The 22,455-nt window shown below is 29.2% G+C and overlaps 3 protein-coding genes across 5 annotated transcripts; 1 reads left to right on the top strand and 2 right to left on the bottom strand.

Moving 5' to 3' along the window:
• Nucleotides 1-695: 695 nt before the first annotated feature.
• LOC107162153 (uncharacterized) lies at nucleotides 696-5,796 on the bottom strand. Its single transcript, XM_089220906.1, has 12 exons — nucleotides 5,410-5,796; nucleotides 4,557-4,729; nucleotides 4,048-4,148; nucleotides 3,819-3,959; nucleotides 3,604-3,756; nucleotides 3,413-3,544; nucleotides 3,264-3,345; nucleotides 2,763-2,863; nucleotides 2,592-2,686; nucleotides 1,667-1,790; nucleotides 1,435-1,563; nucleotides 696-1,085 (listed from the first exon to the last, which is right to left on the bottom strand). Exons 1-12 carry the CDS (start codon nucleotides 5,650-5,652, stop codon nucleotides 952-954), a joined length of 1,608 nt encoding a protein of 535 aa, XP_089077032.1. The 5' UTR covers nucleotides 5,653-5,796; the 3' UTR covers nucleotides 696-951.
• Nucleotides 5,797-10,204: 4,408 nt separating this feature from the next.
• LOC107162169 (uncharacterized) lies at nucleotides 10,205-15,430 on the top strand. Of its 3 annotated transcripts, none has more exons than XM_015508953.2 (8): nucleotides 10,205-11,541; nucleotides 11,688-11,759; nucleotides 11,821-11,932; nucleotides 13,708-14,158; nucleotides 14,220-14,377; nucleotides 14,435-14,612; nucleotides 14,679-14,926; nucleotides 14,986-15,430. In XM_015508953.2, exons 1-8 carry the CDS (start codon nucleotides 11,436-11,438, stop codon nucleotides 15,200-15,202), a joined length of 1,542 nt encoding a protein of 513 aa, XP_015364439.1. In that variant the 5' UTR covers nucleotides 10,205-11,435; the 3' UTR covers nucleotides 15,203-15,430. The 3 variants fall into 3 exon arrangements, with proteins under 3 accessions (XP_015364439.1, XP_015364442.1, XP_015364440.1); XM_015508956.2 differs by having other exon boundaries at nucleotides 10,206-11,548; XM_015508954.2 differs by having other exon boundaries at nucleotides 10,206-10,462.
• A 1,807-nt stretch (nucleotides 15,431-17,237) lies between these two features.
• LOC107162164 (NADH-cytochrome b5 reductase-like) lies at nucleotides 17,238-18,441 on the bottom strand. The gene has a single exon (XM_015508945.2). It carries the CDS (start codon nucleotides 18,287-18,289, stop codon nucleotides 17,378-17,380), a length of 912 nt encoding a protein of 303 aa, XP_015364431.1. The 5' UTR covers nucleotides 18,290-18,441; the 3' UTR covers nucleotides 17,238-17,377.
• Between the last annotated feature and the right edge of the window lie 4,014 nt (nucleotides 18,442-22,455).

The following is a 22,455-nucleotide window of genomic DNA, read 5'->3' on the forward strand; positions in this document are numbered from 1 at the left end:
TAATAGACGGAAACGAATTAATTTTTTTTCGTGTTTAATAGCTGTGTATTTATTGTAATAAATTAATTTCAAATACACATTTAAAAGATTATATCATTTTTTGAATAAAGGTTTACCCTTTTTTTTGCATATTTTTTTTAGAAAAATAGGTATATTTAATATATTTTTGGTATATAATTGGATATTTTAACTTTTTTAAATGCGTATTTTAATGAAATTTAGGTCATTAACATCCGAGCTTTAATAATCATAGAAATTACATCTCTAAATTGTAAATTCAATATTTATGTTCAGGATACATACTTAGTAACTTGACATATGATGTACTTAAGTTAACCTCTTATTTTAAAACTTTTAATGTTATAAAAATATCCTTAACTCTTGATTTATGAGGGAATAGGGTACATATAGGCGTGATTAGATGGGGCTTAGCCCCCCTAAATATTTGCCTAGCCCTCCCAAATATTATTATTATTATTTCAGTTATTATCAATGTATCACATTATATAAGCAAAATGTACGTGAGATAAATTTCTAGTCCCCACCCCCAGACCCTAGTGGCGCGTATAGGAGGGTAACATTTTAAATCCTCACGTCTAATGCATATAATATATTATCATACCTATCTATAATTAGTTGTATATTTTATAAGTGGTACCAGGTAGTTTAAATAAATTAAACATATTAAATACATATTAGGTACTTAATATTTACAAATTTGATTAATTTATTCATCTTCTTTAAAACAACACTATAGTATTTTAAGGCAATATAATGTTGCAGAGTAAGAAAATTAATTTTATAAAAATCTAATACATAAAACAATCATAATAAATAAATAATAATAATAATTAATAGGTATGTTTAAATAAAATATTATTTTTTCTTAATAAAAAAAAAGTATATGTTCATAAATCACAATATGCATTTTCATTTTTTGTTATTATACATTTATAAATACATGCCATTAATTAAAAAGTCTGCGTCATAAGCGTATGACTGTTTGCTTCCTTTTCGATGACGATTACGCATCACTCTTAATCGACAACCAATCACAATTATCATTATAGTAGATGCAATAACACCTGAAAAGATTAAACAACATTCAAAGAAAAAGTATGCACAATTACCGACAGCGACGAAACTTAACTAATAATAGTTAGGTAATGTAGAAATTATATATAATATTTAATAATTTAATATTATATTTACTTATATTTATATTTATATATTATTATTACTATTATTTTATTTACTTATGATTTATGCAATTAATAATTTTTAAACTCAGGTAAGTTAGATAGATGGCTAGATATTTAATTCATAAAGTTGTTACAAGATAGCTGGGTTTAGTTTTTAAAGCTTATGATGAAATTATAAAAGGTACTAATACCTATTTTATACATTTTTTAATAATAAATGTATGCTAGTTACCAAGAACAAGTGAAATGAATGCTCCATTTGGCATTATTGCATATCCATCATCACTACTTTCAAAATACACTTCACGAACAATCGAGTCCTCTGTAAGTGGTTGTACTATTTTTCGATCCAAATGAGAATCTGAAATTGTAAAATCATATAAATGAGTTCAGAGTGTATGATAAAGCAGTATACATCAAGTTAAGTTCTATTATCAATATTTTGAAAATAATATTGAATTAACCTGTAGTTGTTGATTGAGTAGATGTTTCACTGAGGTTATGCTTTTGAATTATTACCGGTTTTTCTGTTAATAATGTTTCAGATTTTTTAACATCAAATTGAATTTGTTTTTGATAATCAGAACCCTAAAATAAACAAAGTTATATTATTTTAATTTGTCAAGGATCATAACAAAAGACAAACAATTGTAAAATCTGTGCATATTAATGTAAAAATGATAATCCTTGATGCCAATGATTTCGGGAACCACTCATGCGAGTTTTTTTTAATGATATCATTGAGAAGTCAAAATATTGTAAGTCTACGCATGTGCAATTTTTTCAGCTCACATAAAAATGTTATCATTTATAGTTTTGCTTTTTTCCTTGTACAGCATCAATAAAAAGATTATTAGTTAGCAATAATTAAGGTTTAAATTAAAATTATAATGTACCTAGGGTGATTTATTTTTATTTTTATTTTTTTAAGGGGAACCCGTGGCAACATAGCCTATTGGATGTTGGGTGGTACGGTAGGGGTTATTATATTATATTATATTTTCAGTAGGTTTTTAAGTGGGTAGGGTTGTAACACGTGTTTGTGTATGTGTGGCAAGGATATGTTGCTAAAAATCCCAGATGGTCACCCATCCGGGAGCTAGCAACTGCGGCCGGTACGTACGCTCAGTGCGTTTCCGCAGATTGAGCGTACGACCGCGCCTCACCAAGCCACCACAGGGTGATTTTTATAGTGGTCTAAGATTACATTAAGTTGAGTAATTCGATTTTTTTTTTTAAATTTAACTATTTTTTATTGTCGCATAGGCTTGCTAATATAATTGTAACTTACGGTCTACAGTTGTCAGTTACTAATAATAATAACAATGTCAGGCGAAACAGGTAGTAAATTATAACTTAGCATGTAACATATAAATATTTTTTACTCACTAATTGAGGAATCATATTTGGCTGTTCCATCTTAGGTCTCAGGTCTTCATAAAAATAATCTGGATTATTTTGATTTTGATAGTTAGTTTTTCCACCTACATTCAAATTATTATTTTTATTACGCACTACACACTTTATGTTTAATTTTTAATATATATATTCGATTATTACCCGTGTTAAAGTGATGGAATTCATGATTCATATTGTTCAAATGGTTGTAGTTATGATCAATATTCATCCCCGGTTCAGCATTGTATACTCTACTCGGCATACTAAAATAGATTGAAAATTTTTAGAATTTAAAATGTTGAAATTCCACACGTAAGTTATGCCTTTATGCCATATGGTTATTTATGATATATTGTTTTGAAAAATATATATTCTTAAAATATAAAATCCAATGAGCGTAAGAAGCATTTTTTTAATGGTTAGTTACAAAGATTAAAAAAAAAATAAATTCATGAAAAAATATATTATCTATTAGGTATACATTAATTGTCAATATAACTATTGAAATCTAAAAAGAGTATGGACTAAAAATAATACAGATAATTATTACTCTATATATGAGTAATAATTGTATTTATTTGCGTGTACCTAAAAGTTTCTCTAACGGTAGATGCACCAAAATTGTAATTTTATAATTTTAATCCGTTTTTTTTTTTATCTTACTTATTTTGTAATAAGTTATTTTGCTGCCGATTATAGTCTGGTAAAATTCCTCCATTAACATGTGTGAATATTCGATTATTCCCTGTAAAATTAAATATTGTATTATACGTAATCAATGTACCTAGCTATATTATGTGCCTATATCACACCGTAGTTTTGGTGGGCCATATCTTGGCCTGTCCATTTGAGGCCTTCGCCTTCCCTTCCATACTGAGAAGACGCAAAATTACTGCCATAAGCCGATTTGTCTACTTTTGCATTATTATAGTTTATATTAGAACCTTGAAGAAAAATTGTGTTAATTTCTTGGTGAATATGCTTATATATATTTCCAACTAACTAAATATCGGTTGTTGATTTTTCCATTGGTATTGTTGAATTGGTTGATTTACTTGCTGTCCCATAGTATCCATTGGCTTGTTTGATAATGTTTGTATGTAATTATTTCCTTGTGTCAACCCGTAATTTGCATCTTTCATGAATACTTGTTTGCCTGTTATAAACATATAACTTTCATGTTAATTAGAAAAATTATTATTAATTCAATAATTTTACTCGGAGTGGTCGGACAAGCCAGTTCAAGAGCTTCATCACTACCATCGCTGCATTGAGGAATTCCATCACATGCGTTATAAATAGCAATACATTCACTGGATGTTTTGCATTCAAATTGAAATCTACTACACCGAGGAGTTCCTTTAAGACATTAAAAAAAAGTATAAGTCTCGGTTTAAAGCATTTTTTATTTATTTTAATAATATTCAAAATAAATGTCAAATTTTACTTTCAGAATGTTTATCCTGTGGGATAGTTATTTCTGTTTCTTTATTAATGGCTGGGATTGGTAAAACAGTTGTTGAAGGTGTTGTAAATGAGGTTATTTTCCTAAATAATTTAAGACAAAAATTATGTTAGATATTCGGGATTAGATATTTTATCATAGGTAGGTTAAAAATTCGCGTTTTATAAATTTTGAATTAATAATGCATCATGCTACTATAGTTTGTCAGTTCTAAAAATAAATTATTTACCGAACACGATAAGACATTAATATCCAATTTGTGATAATAACTGATAGATTATACTATAATAATATTTAAAAAACAGGTAACCAAACAATTGTTCATTAATGAATCATTCCACAATTTCAAATATTAATTTACATTTCCACGCTGTAAAAGCTCAATACACATAGGTACTAACACATTGATAATAAATTCATAATATTAAGAAGTTATATAAACACATAAAAATACACGAATACCTTAGAACTCTTTTGTTATTTTTACTTACTTAAGTTGAATAAGTTCATGTTCATGTTCAATTTGCGTGAGTTTAATTTGATTTTCTAATTCTGATGCATGTCTGGACACCATCAATGCACTGCTATAGTTCTTATGATTGGTGAATTTGCATTTAAAATCATCTGATGGTCCACATTCAAACAGGTAACATGTTCCAGGTGACTAATCAAAATATAAATATAAATATAAATTAACTATAAAATAATATTTAATATTTAAAATAAGCTCAGTGTTTAATATTTTGGATAAAACAAATGCTCCAAAACATACATTATCAATAACTTGATAGATTTAAAATTAGATACCAACAGTCCATTTTTTATAAAGATTTAAGGTATAAACTTGATATTTCGGTATACACGATATTCATATAATGTATAAATGTATAACGTTTTATATGTTCAACCCTATTCATTTTCAATTTATTTTATAATAAGTTATCAATTAGGTATCTCAAATATATTAAATATATTAAAGTATTTCATCTTGTAATACAATTTTTTTTTTGTTTACATTTATTTATGGAGAAAAAAACTGTGTATTTAAATATAACATAAAAACCTGACTTTAAATTTATGAGACAATAATATTGCGTCACAACCCAATGAACCCCGCGAATGTTTTGTGGGAAAATTCGTTACCCATTCCTTAAATTTGCGACAGCCCCCTTTTTACAACGCCGGACTTTTGGGTCATATTAGCATAATAGTTTATTGGGATTTTGAACTGTGTCAAAGTCATGACGGTTTTAAAACTAATTAATAATGGATACAATACATATATTAATTCATAAGTCATTGTTAATTAATTATTTGACAATGAATTATTTTATTGTTATATACTTTTTCCTCGAATACGAAAACGTCACACCGGGATGTCCGGCAGCACAGTTCCAGACACCCACCACGATCGTGCTGTTCCACCGAATCTATGAACTTTGCACCCAACTTTTTCGAGTCTTCCGTCCGAATGATCTTATCGTCGTGCACTTCGAACCTGTTCTCGCATCCAAATGGCTCCGGGCTTGCAGTCGTCCCTAAGCGCACCACCGCTGCGAAAATTAACAGGAAACCAACCGATTTCATCGTATCTCGATGGAATAAAACTCAACGTTTGTCGCACTGAATACTGTTAACTTTTGTACAATATTATATAATATTATTGTAATATATGCCCACACAACGTGCGTGAGACGTAGGTGCGCCGCGAATAGCACTGGCGTAGTCGTGCTGTCACTATACCATGGCGTTCTCTATAACTACTACTGTTGCCGATAGGTGGCGGACTTCTCGATCGATATACACTCCATTTTGTACTCAACTTAATACTTGTATAAAATATACATAGCTACTATTAATACCTTTAATGTATATATGTATATATATATTTGTGTTGTGTATACAATGATACAATGATACAATTAATACAATGATTAACGACACGATTCTAAAATATATTATATATTATACAAGGTGATTCTTTACACCCCATTTTTTGGTTATTTTTGAAAATTATATATTTAGTAAAAGCATAAATTATCAGCACACAAATAGGGTGTTTCATGAGCGTGGTAAAATAAGCGACCAGCATTATGTATTTAAAGTATTTTTCTGCAACAGCAAGATAGCCTAGATGACTGCAACAATCCAAACTTTCTGCTACACATCCAAAGACATAAAATAGCATCTCAAAATAAACTGATGCGACTGAAGCAACGTTGATATTGTAATCTCTTAATAATATCACTTAAATAAAAATATATAAAATGTAAAAATTTTAATGATTATATATTTATATGTAAAATCCGTGTTTTAGTGCCATGGTGTAATAAAAATATGTGATTCCTTGACCCAACAGTCAGCACGCAGCACGCCATATAATTTAATTATAAGTTATGTTTATTATATTTTAGTACATCATCAATTTTATTTATTAAATCAAAATAAAATCGGTATTATATCTATATTCAATAAATTTATGAAATAAAAACTGTTAAATTAACGCAAAGCCTAAACCACAGGGTCTAAAAACTTAGAATTTTGAAAGGTGTTGCTTATATAATGTGGCCATACATAGACAAATACTGAGAAGGAATTTTTATAATTTAACTCCCAAGAGGTTTAAAAGGATTATCAAAATAAGTATTTTTGTTATAAATTAGCTCAATAAACATTTGTTTGATTTTCATGCGATTTTTTTTTTAAATTTATATAGCTTTTATAGAGCACATCACGGAACAGATTTAAAGTTTAGTGTTATATACTTTACTTCCGGATAATTGAGGAATGTACCTATGTAAAAGCGGTGCCAATTGTCTGGTTTTCATAGAATTTAAAAAAAAAAAACTGTACACTGAACCAATGAGTATTGTCTATTGACCGTTTTAAAAATCTATATTGTTCACATGCATATAAGCGAAACGCTGTTCATTTTTTCAAGCGGGAGTAAACCTCTAAAGTACAAACTATTGCATGTTGTAAGTTATTGAATATTAAAGTCTTATAATTCAGAATGATGTATAATGACATAATTAGAGAAATTACTGGACGTGGTACGTCAAAAAAGATCTTATCCAAATGCTGGAAGAATGTTAACAGGAAATTGAATTTAAATTTACATACCAAAATATCAAAGTCAATAATGGTTAATTATTATAAAGTTTATGTGTTATAAGTATTAAAATTAATTTCTCGTCAGTTATTTAAGACATTAATAGTGCAGTTTATGGACAAAATAAAGAATGTATTGCTTATATATATATATTTAAAATAGTTACCTACCTAACTAGATTCCAGGTCATTATTTGTTAAAAATAGTATGTTATCTCTGGTATTTTATTATAAATACCTGAAAAATAATATGTTTATATGCAATTATTTATTTCGCTCTCCATTTTTCCGGTTAGCATTTCAATAATGAAATATTATGATCAAAGTTAGTATCACACAGCTCAGCTATATGTGGCACGGCAGTTTGTGTAGGCAATTTAGCTACACCACTAGCTGTTGTCCATTATCTTTCCAAGTACCTATCTCATGTCTCTTTTGCGACTTTCTGGTCTTATAATGAGTTAATTTGAATTCTCTGTTTGAAGGAGATAGTATATATTTTTCCCAAATTTTTGTAAACATTTTCGATTGATGATGTACGTGTGATTTTAGTGCACATTGTATGAATGTGTGCATAGTAAATTATTATTAGTTAATAGTTCAGACCTAAATACCGATTATTTATTTGATTTTTCATCACATTACTGTAGTATAATTGTCAGTACAATAAAACGTATAGATAATGCATTAAAAAGGAACATTTTCGTAAGTGAAAATTTGGTATTTTCTGAATGTAAATTCGGCATTACATATAAAAATAACACTATTACCACTAGGTATGTAAAACGGTCGACGAGCATAGCAAACATTGTATACACAGTCCACAGGTTATGTATATTTATGTAATTATTTTTATATACATTATGTATATTATCTCTAATATAGATATAATATTACAAATATATTGTTATTATCCCTCCCCACTTCTTCCATAAACCGCTGTTTATGACTTTATACATGTAAATTTAATGAATAGAGCAAATACCTGAAGCAAAATGTTAGAATATAAAATCGCTTACGAAAGATTTGAATTTGAAATGCCCTTGGTAGAATAAAATTATTTATGATGTAAATAACTCATCAATACAAAAAATGATTTACATACTACATTTGTTGTTATAATATCTCTACATTTTATCGTTCATCGGTCCAACTTGCATGCATTAATCTTTTATGGTAGTGTCAAAATAATTTTATGAAGAAAAAGATTTGAGATGGTGTGGTAATACAATTTGATCTTTTTGTATTCGGTTTCACCCTACCCCCTCCCCCCACACAACATATTTAGAACATTTTTTATAGGACTCTATATGTATATTTATCCACATAACATTCTTTATATTATTTAGGATACACGTTGTACCTTATATTATATTGTGCAGTACAACCATAAACATAATATAAATACATGGGTCATCGGTGATCGGCCTATGGGTATAACTCATCATAGGGTTAGGTTAAGTAAGTGAGAATGAGAATCAACAAACTAAGATTATAATATTTCTCGAAAAAGATAGCATATATTTTATATACCGTTTTCCACCACACTGCACAGACTACACCAGTGCATATTTTTATGCTCTTTCGGCAAGATTAGCGTGCATTGAGTGGACTTTTTTATACTTCACCTCAATGCACTACGCCAGTATTAGGCGAATCTATAGGAAAAAGAAAGCCCAGGAAAAAAAAGCCCCACCTACAGAAAAAAAAGCCCTGTACCGGCTAAATACATAACATATTTTTTATTATAGAGTACATTTTATAATTTGAAATTTTTAACTTTTTAAATTTATACATACTTTTATATAATAATAATAATATATATCTATATGTGACTATGGAACACTTCTTTAACATATACTCGTATCTATAACCACAATTAATATTATATTATAAAATACTAGTTTAATATTTGTATATACTTTTAGCCTTTAGGTCATATTAATATTTAATAAACTGTTAAAACATTAAAATTAACAAACTGTTAATAACAATTGTTTTTCATTAATTATTATATTATTATGTATCATCTAATTTATTATACTAAATATTTATTAAACTATAGATATAAACATACATTAATATACATTTGAAATATAATAAATTAAAGTATATAAGTAATAAAAGTAATTGACATTTGACTTTATCTTAAAAATTGTGAAGGTAGATATTATATTTTATTGTAGACTCTAACTATCTGAAAACTGGTCTTGGTATCTTAGTATCTGCAACATTTTATTATTAAAAAATAAAAATTTGGTTTTTCGTTCATATAATATAAAATATAAAATATAATATTCATGTTTAAAAATTTTAAATTATAAAATGTACACTATAATAAAAAATAATATAATGTATTTAGTTGGTACGGGGATTTTTTTATCTTACTTTGATATCGGAGCTTTTTTTTCCGAATACCGTATTTTGCACCCAGTGCAATACTGCAATGATAAATACCACAATACCCATTAAAAATTGTATTAGGTATCTTTAAAAGATAATATCAGTGAAAAGTATAGATTTTATGTTTTATCCACAGATGCACACTTGCACCAGCCCGCACTAGCTGGACAATAAATTATCAGTGAACTGTACCAGTGCCACATTGGTGCAATATTGCGATATGGTGGAAAACGCTATAAATTAGTAAGGTCCTATCAATTAGTTTTATTACTCTATGGTCAGGTTCTATTTACAATTTACATAAATGGGCATTACAATAAATAATATTTATTTACTCTTTTATTAATGCATTTAGCCATTTTTGTATTACTATCTCTTAACATTGGTACATGGCAATATACAGTGGGTCGTGGTCCGTGGGTGAGGTGTTTAGTGGGAAGCGCAGTCCATTTAAGTCTAAATAAGTCCAATAAGTCTATCATAGAATATATTTATTATTTACTTTTCAGCAGCTGATTACGGTGTGCTGTGGCGACACTGTAGAGTCTGTTGGACTAGTTTGAGACAGCCTGTACTGGGAACTGGGGTCGATGTTTTTATTTTATTTTTTTCTTATTAGTTATTGCTAGGTTTGTGTTTTTTTCTATCTTGCTATTCTAGCTGCTGTCTGTTAACTAGTGTTACTGCTATGTAAATCATCGTTTTGAAGACGCTTTTAATGTGAAAAAAAATTTTGATCGGTTACACATCAATCGCATTCCTACGGGATAGTGAATGCACTTTTCGAGTTCGTCTGGAGTTCTCAACTGTTTGGTGTTGTGTGTGAAAATCTAAATTCGTAAAATTAAAAGTTAAAAAAGTGACACGTTCGTTGGTTCAATAAGTATGTATTTTGTTGGAAATCTGGAATGGCTGAAATGATTTTTATTTTTATTTTTCATGATCTAAGTTGTTATTGTAATTAAAAAATAAAATTAAAAACCACGTACTTTGTTAAGAGCGTGCACGTAGAATGTTAAGTCATCCGATCCGTCGAGCTGATCGCGAGCCGTTTCCGTCCGATTATTATAAAATGATTGCGCGACGCTATGTACACCGAGCCTCCGACCGGCGCGTACTGCCGGGGGCCGTTCGTCGATATAAGATCCGTTTTCCGTTCGGTCGTCGCGAAACTCTAGTGAATATTTCGCTTGCCGGAGCGTTCGGGTAGCTTCTCATTAATTCTCATTCGTACTATGTTCCATGTGTTCAATGCTATTACTTGCAGTACTTAATTGCATATGTGATGCTGCTAGTATTTATATATTTTAAGCTTTAGCAAACCGTTTTGCTAACTTGTATCCAATCAATATATCTTAAAATGTATTCATTATCTGTTTACTTTCTTTTACCATTTCTTGAATAATCACCTAACTCTATGTTATAAACATATTGAAATTTATATTTTTAATCTTATACAGAAATTTGTGTAATTATCTGTTACCTGTAATTATATATTATTACTGCTCAAAGATGTATATACAATTGTATTTTAGTAGGTAACCAAAGGTACCTAGTACACCTATTTTAAATACCCATTGATGGAATTTCTTACAATAAATCATAAAAACATTTTTTTTTTTTTACTTGACAATGTTTACCTTTTTATTAGCATAAAATTATTGTTATTGTAGAACTAATAGCTTAAATATTGAGAATTTATAAAAATGACTAATTACTTATAATAAATATTAGAATGTAACCTAAATTTATATTTTCTACATATAAAAAATTATATACGTACCTAATTATCTTAAAATTGCTTTAAAGCTACACATTAAAAAGAATAATAACTGAATACTAAACATTTTCCTATTATGTCAAAATCCATTGAATTCCTTTCGTTCGGTGTTTTCATTTATGAGTCGCAACTCATCATCTGGACGTATATGAATCCAAGTAATTCTGACAGCTCGACTAATGGTATGAAGTACGTCAAAAATTGATCAATTACATATAATCATATTATTTAATGGCCATGTGTTATATGTGATAAAAATATATTGATAACATTTACTTAATATTTTAAATGTTGTATAATATGATACTTATTATTTAATGATTTATAGGATTGAACATGTCTAGAAATGAAAGACATAGGACTGACAAGAGAGCTTCATCAAGTCGTACCAGATCTAAAGGTATATTTAAATTTATAGATATTAAATATATATTATATTATTTTATTATTATAAACTCTAGAATCCCCAAGAAGAGAGCTGGAAAATGTTGTTAAGAGGGCCAGGAAAGACAGAGATCAAAGTCAATATTGGATTAACAAAGTTTTAGAAGCTGAAGAAAAAGATCCAAATAGGTATGCTTAAATCCTTATAATATTATGCATACTATACTTTAGGTATGTTTACCTAGAAAAAAAGAAAGTAAAATATAGTACCAAAAATATGTTTAGTTGAAATTTTAACTTTTAACTGTTTAATACCTATAATTTAGGTAGAATACAGTTGCGTTCATTCGATTATAAATTTTTGATAATTTTATGCTCAATATTATACAACACAGCACTTTAATGCTAAGCTTTATAAAAATTATGAGCTTTTTAAACTTCTGTACCTATTAAGTGTTATTTCTTTAATTTTGTACCTTGTTTTGCTTTGGTTAATTTCATATCATTGTTTCTTAATCATATTGATCATGCTATTTCAAACATGGATGTAACCAGGATTTTATCTTGCAGGAAGGACAATTAAAAATAAAATATTTAAACAATATTCAAATTTTCAATGTAATAATATAAATATTAAAATTATTGGTTGTTGCTTATTAAATGTATATAATATAAAGTAATAATTAACTTATCATAATAAATATTAATATTACATAAATATAATCTCGATATAATTAATATGAAAAACTGTAAGTTTAATATAGGTACCTATAGTTTATCATGATACAAATTTTCTTTTGACTTTTGCCATCATTTCCAATAAATATTTCCCAGGAAATGGGTTGAAGAGCCAGCCATATTAAATGTTTATTTCAATTAATATTTCGATGAATGTTTTTTGCCTTTTTTTAAGTTTAAAATTAATGTTTTTTCAATATTAGACACTGAAGGAGTTGCCAAAACTCTTAATATTTAGTTTATATTCAGGTTTATAGTTGTAATCATGTACGATGGATTACATTTGAGGATGTGTTTGTTACCTATGTCGCGTGCTCAAGCACCTAAAGCTGAATTAATGAATCTAAAATTGATATGTTTACAGGGATATCTTCAATATTTTTCCATTTTTACACCAATGAATATACTCACTTCCTACTTTTTTCAGAAATGTTGTCTTTAAAATAAATTTAAGTAGTGACATTTTTTAGTTGTTTTTTTTTTCTAATAAGTATTTTAGTAACAATATTTCTATTGATTGTAAAATACCATTTTTATTGTTCAAGCCTATTTTATAAATATAAGACAAAATTATCTAAGCATATTAACAATATAGATAATTTATGATATCCTTGCGGTAAATTACAAGAATAATTATTTCTAAAATTTTGTTTATTTATTATGTGAAAAATCTTAATTTCAATATTCAAAATATGTTTTTGATTATTAATTTGCATCATGAGTGATCAGTGAAAACAATTTATTTGAGTTTCGTCTCTTTTGTTTCAGCTTCCTTATAATATTATTAATATAAACAACAGCAAATGAAAGATCACTATTAGGAATTGACAAATAATGTGACAATAAAAGTGAACCTTAATAGATTTCCACAGATAAGTCATGAAGTGACAAAATAATTTTTTTATTCAACTGCCAAAAGTGAATAAACCTTTGTTAAAATTGCATGATCTGTTTCTTGGATATATAGTAGACTAACTTACTATAATTTAATTCAATAGCTCATCAAAATCATTTGCTGCAACTATGTATAAAAATATAAAAATTGAATAATTTTTAAATGTACAGAAGTTTTTTAGTATTTTAGTAGTCATATTATTTTTGAAAGATAATAAATATACTTTTATAATGATAATGGCATTATGTCGTCAATATCATATTATGAGATGTTAAATGTAGAAAATCTATATGATATATACAACTTATTTAAGTATAAATGTTTCTTTCAGGTGGAAGCATTCTGGTTTCAAAGAATTATATAGTGATCGAAGATCTAGGTCAATCAGTAGGCGTTCATCTAGTAGTTTTTCTTCTAGTTGTTCACGTTCGTCTATACGGAGGTCTCCATCCCATAAACGACGTAGACCACTTTCACGGTCTCCTGATTTAAGAAGATCGCGCAGATCTTTATCACTTCGAAGAGGATCTCCATTAAATAGACGACGTTCACCATATCGAGCAAGAAAGTCTCCTTTAACTTTGCATTCTAGAAGAAGACGCAGATCCACATCAGAATCACCAACAGCCAATAGTTCACGTGTCAGACGGTCCAGATCATTAAGTAGAAGACGTAGATCTCCCATACTTAGTCGCAGCCGTAGAATAGCTTCACCTCCTCCTAAAAGAAGAGGGTCTAAAAAACATGGTCTTAAACGTATTCGAACATCATCAGCTGAGGAGGTATTTTTTTATATTAAAAGACACTTTTTCATGGCAATATAATTATTAATTAATATTTTAGGTACGTTCATCAAGTGTAAGTACATGTTCAGATTCTCATTGTTCAGTTTGTGAAGCTAGAATACCTGCTACTAGACGAGAGCCACCACCAGAACCATTAGCTAGGCCAAAATCTCCAAAAATGTCCAGACCTGTTATACCCATACATGAACGTTCTAGGTAATTAATTACTTTCATAGTTATTTGAGTTGTTATAATATTTTAATTATATTTTAGATCAAGATCGTTTTCAGTACCAAGGTACACACCCGTAGTAGAAGTAAGTTCTACTACTGGATTACCTAAAGCTGGTCCACTTCTAGAACCTCTACCAACCAAAACTAAACGTATTAAAAAAGTGAAATCGCACAAAAAGAAAAAATCACATAGATCAAAATCTTCACAAATTGAAACTGTATACATAATTTATTTTAGTTTTAAATTTTATGTTAAAGTCCTACATATTTATTAATATTTTTAGGCTGTTTTACATCAACCAACAATTAAAGTAGAATCAATGTCGGAAGAAGAATCTAGTGTTGGTGGTTCAGATATGCCTATGAGTTCTTCTTCTGGAGGTCAATTAACATTATCTGAACGTTTTAGTAAGATGGCTCAAATGGGTCGCGCCCATGAGTTACCACAAAGGAGTCTTCGTGTGACAGCTGGTGATGATTTTAGAGTTGAAATTGGTTCACCTCCTCATCCATTTCCTACTCCAGCTTTAGGGTAAATATATGGAAAAACAATTGTTAACTAAAATAAATAAACCATACATTTTTTATTAGGTCATTACCAGAGGGTACTTCTATTGAAGATGTTAAAGGTCGTTATGCTTATTATAAAGATCAAGGGTATTTAGGTGATCTTACATTAACTGATTATGTCAAGTGGGAAGAATGGTGGTATAAATACCAAGATTGGTTAGAAGCAGAACGTGCATATGATGCTCATTTGGATAGGTACAGAGACAGACGATATAGAGATGATCCTCCTATATTTTGACATGAAAAAAGCTCCATGCGAGGTCATCAGCAATATGCGGAATCTGACGATGATGTGTAACGATAAATAGTTATAATATTAAGTGAAAATTATTAACAGTTAAACAAAGTTATCGAAGAAAACTTGTGATCTGTGCATAGAAAATATACTAAAAGTTGAATATAATGACTCTTGAAATATCACACTTGATACCATCAAAACTATTAATAAAGCAGCTTTCATTATGGAGTGCTTATAAGTGTTTTTACTATAAATATTTACCTAGATCATTGAGTAGGTAATCAAAATTGAGTTATTATTACATATATTCATTTTTTATTATTTTTGACGAAATCGCGGCTTTTATGTAGTAGTATTTAATTTGAGTATTGTGTTACTACTTTTTTGTAAACATGTAAATTACTCAAAAAATAAAATTGTTGTGTAAAAGTTAATATGAGAAAAATTTAAAGAGTAGATAATGTGTGACTATGTGTTAATCATGTATAACAAAATATTTGAGTCACTTACTGATCATTTTAATTAAGTATAAGCATATATATGTATATATAAATATTTATATATGTATATTTTCTATATTATATTTTTAATTTTAGTGAAAACTAATACCCAGTTGAATTACTCTTGTTGTTAATTAAATAATGTCTTATATAACATTGGAGATTTAAATTTTTTTTATTCCCAAAAATAATTTGTTCACGTTGATATTTTGTTTTATTTAATGAAATAAAATTATAAAATATTATGTTTTATTTGTATCTATAGAAAAAACATTATATAATATGAAAATGTTGAATTGGTTAGCACTCGCCTATTGATAGTAAAGTGTTTTGCAGTTGATTTATGTTACATGCTTCATAAATTCAACAGATTTTAGTTAAATATGAATTAACTAATGCTATAATATAACTTATGGGTGGAAAGGGGATATGTATTTAGTTTCTATTATTTTATAATTTATTTTAAAGAAACATTCAGTAAAACAATTTTAAATTTATTCTAGGTATAAATATTTTTGATATTTAAGGCATTCAATATTGTGAATGCTTGCTATTTTTTTTGTATTCTTCAACTTCTTTTATACATCATGAATGTCGGGTTGTATGGAAAATAGATAATATTTTGACGATTTGATCGAGCAATTAATTCACTATTTATAAATTTTAAGTGATTTGTTCATGTAACCCGGCAGAAAACATGTAGAGATTTGCTCTCATTAATTCATATATGTTATTTGCTATTGTAAAGTATCTATGCTTGAATTCTATTATATCTCAATGAATGATGGTGAAAGAAAGTCAAATGATTATCAATAAGAATATTCTGAATATTAGTTTTAGCAATAATTAACACACTTGAAAATTCAATGCTATCACTAATTGTTATTTGTTGGTATTGACTTAGTTGACGCCCACCAAGGAAGTATTCTCTTGCCACTTATATCAATTATATTTTTGATGTACTATTAATTTTTTATTATATTTATAATTAATTTTATTGTTACATTAAAGTAATTTTTTCTTGAAACCTAAGATTTAAAATATATTCTATTTTGTAAAAATTAATTTTAAGAAAAAAATAATAAAAAATATCAAATTGTATTTATAAGTACTCATAATATTGAACATTCACAGAATACATTATTAAGAGGACGTTATATTTATACCCGCACGTGTTGTCTTCGTCTTACAAGTGTGTAACATAGCAATTTTTACGTTCAGCAGAACACTGATCCGTAAGCTTAAAATTTAGAGTGAATTGACATCTTATAAAAATTAAAGGTAACATTATTATCGAGGGCTTCTTATGTGCTTTTTATTATATTTTAATTTTAAAGCGAGTTATGAGTATTTAAAGATATACATACAATTTACAATTTTAAAATACACATGCGGGTGAAATGTTCTCCTAACAGAAAAGTTATAACTGCATTATTCAGAAAAGAAATAAATGGAGGAACACTTTCTTGGAGGTCATCAACTAAACCAGTACCAAAAAAAAGAAATGTTTCCATCACTGGTAATAAAAAATGCCATTCAAATAAATTGATTATACTCAAACAAAAATTTAAGTTATTTTTAAATACCAAAAATTTTTTTTTTAAATTTGTAATTTTTTGAGATAATATTGTAAGCTGCGCAATTATTTATTTTTATAGTTACTATCTAAGTCATGTCAAGATATTTTTAAACCTTTTACAGTATTATCTAATAATTTAATATGATCTCGTTTAATATTGTGATTTTGTAAACAGTTGAAAATGAATTGATTGAATTCATCGTTTCCACAAATGAGCCATAGCGTTCTCAAGTGTTGTTGTCTATCAATTATTTCAGCCATGCCGTCTTCCGAAATTCTTCCTTCCGTTATATTTTCATTGTACCAAAACGATTTCGAACATTGTGGCCAATTCCGTTCCCTTGTCAAGTACAGATGTACTGCGCAATTCCAATAAGCCGCGTAATCGGCCAACTCCTTGCGCATCAGCACCCCGTCGAGGGTTTTGCACGAGTAATGCAGTCTCAGCAACGTCTCGCACTGGTCGTCGTCCAACAGCGATCCGATCAGACCCACGAAGGCGGCCACACCAGTACCGCCGCCGAACATAACTATCGAATCGTGGCCGTCGTGCCGCACGCCACCTGAAGGCCCGCGCACTGCGACGACGTCGTCCACAGTCATTCCCAACAGGCGCCCGGTGAATCTTCCACCGGGGTAAGCCTTGATCAGAACGTCGAACGAGCAATCGTCACCCAGGGCCACTGGCGTGTACGGTCTGCTGAGGCCGTCCGTCAGCCGGATGTGCACGTGCTGAGTGTACGCAACAGGCAGTCGGCCGACGGACTCCGGGGTGGCCGCAAACGTATACGCATGTACGTCGTCGCCGAGCGGCCGCGCCGAAACGATCCGGTACGGCTTGTGCGTGGTCGCTGACAACAGGTCCCGCCGCAGCCGGTCAGCATTGCCGGTCCGGCGCCGACGTCGCCACTGCGCGCATTCTCGGTCGTACACGTCGAACACGCAGTCCGCGCAACCAGTACCGCAGCAGTCTGTCTCTGACGGAGGTTCCGGCGGCGGGTCGTACATAGTGGGTTGTTGGTGGTGAGGGGGTGTAAACTTTTGACAAGTCACGGGTCGCGGTATGACGACGACGTGTATAACTCGACAAGTTGACACGATTATCTTGATTTTTATCGTTTAATGCTTGATGGTCCATTATCAAAATATCAACATGTTATCACAAATGAAACTTCACGAATATTACTCTATGCCATACACACGGCTATAGATACTAGTATCACAGAACAGTGTCTGTAGCCGTGGATACAGTAACACGATCAGCTGATCGAGTGTCTATTCCATATTGTTCTGTGGTACGGCTGTTATTTAATCGTCATTTCTGTAAATAATACTAAATTACCGTTATTTTAATTGTCACGAGTCACGACGCCGTTTGCGACGTTTGCGTCATTGGTCAGTGGTCACTGCCGTCCTTGGAAAAAATATTAATGTAAGTATAATATATAGGTACTTTTAATTTTTACCTTAGCATTAGATACATGAATGGTTTGTAATGCATAATGTACTTTAATGATCGGTTGTGTACCTACTCAAAAGTATTCATATTATTTTATTCATAACTAGTCCAAATGAAATCATTCGAAACTCAACTAAACGTATACATGAGTACTCTTCCTTAATATCTATCAGCTTAGAACTTGAATTCATCATGTATTGTCGGTATGATCATTGATTATTAAGACATTTTAATTTTGTAATCTAAACTAATGATTAATTTTTTATTACTCGTGTGTTCATCAAATATGCTTTTACTTAATATGCAATTAAAGCCTTAATGACTGCAGGTACTTGTTTATTGATGCACCTCATTTAAATATATTTCATTATTTCTTACATTGTAGAACCTAAAATGTCCAAGTATAATAAAGATTTACTGTAGTAACTTCAAAGGAGTTGGTATTTTTATTGGGCTCTTAGATTATTTTAATATTTTTAATTACTCTATAGTATTTAATACTATATAATAACTTTTAGTTTAAGTTTAGTGTCAATTCACTTTTTAATTGTTCAAATAATGACATAATTTAATTTTAAAAACAATCATTGCATCTAATTCTCGATCTAATTGTAAAATTAATTTTTTTTCTTATCACTCCGGGAGAACTGAGGTATCACCATTCACCATTGAACTATATAATATTATATTATAGTTATTATATATTTCAATGGGTATCAACCTCTTAAATCGTGGTTTTATTAAATGATCGAATGACGAATGTATTATTGCATTATCAAAGGTACCAGAAACACTTAGCAACTTGAAATAGTCGTTTAGTGATAGCACCAAACATTTTAGTAAACAGTAAACAGTTTTGACATAAAATTATCGCCAAAACGGGTTTTAGTAAATTGTTTGCTCATGGTACCTCCGCGAAAACGCGCTTATAATTTTTACATGCCAGTTAAAAACTTAAAACTTAAAAAATTAAATTAAAATGATATCCAATTATTTCATTATTTCAATCAAGTTGATAATTTTAAGTTATAGTTACTGCGTTTGAATTATTGTCATCTGGTCGTTATCGTCAAGAAATATTTGAACCTGTTTTAAACTGACTAAGGTACTGTATATCTCTTGTTTGGATCATAAAAAATTATATTTTTATTCATCACCATAATTATTTAAAATTTGAGAATATGTATAGTTTAATTATCTAGGTATCAATTTGTAAATAGGTACCTCCAATGTCATATTTAATTATGTTAGTATAATAATTTACTAACGCAAGATGGAGATAATATTAACTTATAATATCTAGCTTCTTAGTCTCTCTTGTCCAATAGTTGATCTTAAGTATTTTTTTTATTAGTTTAAAGTTAATAAAACTTCTTTCACAACTAGCAGTTGTTACTGGAATGTTAATTGAGTGAGAAATATTCTTAACGCTATTTCTATGTTAGGATAAATACTTTGTAAGTTTTGTTTATGAATACGTTTTAATAAATCAATAATTGGTGCAGCCATTCTGAAATTGGTCATCAATGCAGAAGCCTGGTGTTTAAAACATTCCATTTCAGAGCAAAGCTCGAATCTATTGAGGTCTTTGTGGTATTTGTCCATTTTTTAATTTCAACAAAATCCATTGACGATAGCTTACTTCCACCTAAAATAGTCATTCTTTTAAATCGCCATTTTAAACTCGATAAAATTGAGTCAACTGCCATGTAAATATCATTTTTGATTTTGGCGTGGACGAATGTTGCACCATCATCTATTGTTTCTTCTCCATCCATACGTTTTATTTTATGCCTTTGTTTTTTTAGAAATTTGGGCGATAGTTCCATTTCGATAGCAGTATTCTTTGAATTTTTTAATGGATCCTCAAAATTGTGATCACAATTTTCTTGAATAGAATTATACAAACCGTTTAACATTTTACTTGTCATATAAATTGTAATATCTTTAGTTTTGCAAAGACTTATTGGTTTTATCGATATGCGTATGTATTTTATTCCATATATTTAGTAAGCACAGAAATTTTAGATCTATTAGGCGTAAAATTTGATTGCAACCATCAATAGTGTCATAGTTCATATATGAACAATAATAGTTCAATATTATTAGTGTCCCTCATTTCGACACCCCCTACGAAGAAGGACGTAACTCAATATTCACTACTTTTCATGACAGCGTTGAAATGTTGGCTATATGACAGAAGCGCCAAAGGCACAAAAATGACCTATCATTTGCGCCAAAATGTGTAGGACATAAGCGCCAATATAATATTGTATACCTAACATGTGAAATAGGCGCCAAAGGTGCAAAAATTACAAATAATTTGGGCCGAAATTAAAATTTTATGTAAGTAGATACTGGCCATTTCTCGTAAAAATCTATATTATTGCTCTTTATATAAAATACACACAATACCTTTATTTGTAATAGTTTTTGTAAAATCCATTTTAACGAATGATGCTTACACGAATGCTTACGAAGTACTTACTAACAATGTGTTATAAACTAATAACACAAAACTGCTCATACACTGTCTATGTGACAATCTATTGTAATCAGACATAAAATCTAATTGTCGACATTTGTCGATTAAGATTAAACGTTGGAGTTTTTGAACGATATAATTCTAAATTTAATATCTGTTATTTAACATCTATTAACCGTGGCACACAGGTACCTAGGATTTTGGCGCTTTCGTACGATACGATTTTGGCGCTTTTGTACGATACGACTTTATTTTTTCTTATCTAATTTTGGCGCTTATGTCTTTCACCGGAAATGTTTTTGGAATTAAATTCTTATTCCCATGGTGATTGTTTTTAAAATTCTTTATTCTAGTTAGTTTTTATTTCTTTTGTAGCTTGCTGGAAATGCATTGTTTTTGTTTAATTACTTTTTGTTGACCTAAGTCTTTGAGTTACGTCTTTTTTTTTTGAGACTATGAAGACGTAACTCAAGTTAAGTCTTTTTTCGTGGGAAATGTTTCGTTTTAACGAGGACGTAACTCAAGTTAAGTTTTTTTTCGTGGGAAATATTTAATTTTCATGAAGACGTATCTTGATTTAAATAATGATATTAAGTCGATTAATTTTAGGAAAGAACTATTTTAATGAAGACATAAAGCCAACTATATCATTATTTGAGGATAAAATTAAATAATATGCAAACATAACTGAGTATAATTATATATAAACTTTCATTAGGAAACTTAATTTTTCCTTCTTTAATTATTAAGTATCAAGAAATCATTAATTTTTTTAATAACAAATTATTAAGGTAATTTAAAAATAATAAAACTTAAAAATCAATGCCGTAATAATATTAACAAAAAAAATATTTAAATGAAATAAAATAACACAACTTTCAACTCAATGCCATAATGTTCTGTATTATTATTGATATCCTATTTTTCGCGTAATACCAAACGATTTTACGATTGGTGGACCATGAATATTAATCTCAACGAAATCATGGAATTGCACTAGACTCATGCGTGCCTTTTTGCCCTAGCAGCCGACGTAATGTTAGCGGTGGAAACACGTTTACCGTTAACGTTCGTAGTTGTATAAGAATCTTAAAAATAAAAAAAACACCTTAATTAAACTAATTTCCCTATGTTATTATGTTACTAATATAAAAATCGTGTTGAGAAAAAAAATGAATCTTAAAAATAAAATACCTTATTAAAACTAATTTCCCTATGTTATTATACTTA

The sequence above is a fragment of the Diuraphis noxia genome, unplaced genomic scaffold (genome assembly GCF_037042655.1).
Source record: "Diuraphis noxia isolate RWA-SAM2 unplaced genomic scaffold, SU_Dnox_SAM2 contig0002, whole genome shotgun sequence".
Lineage (NCBI taxonomy): Eukaryota > Metazoa > Arthropoda > Insecta > Hemiptera > Aphididae > Diuraphis > Diuraphis noxia.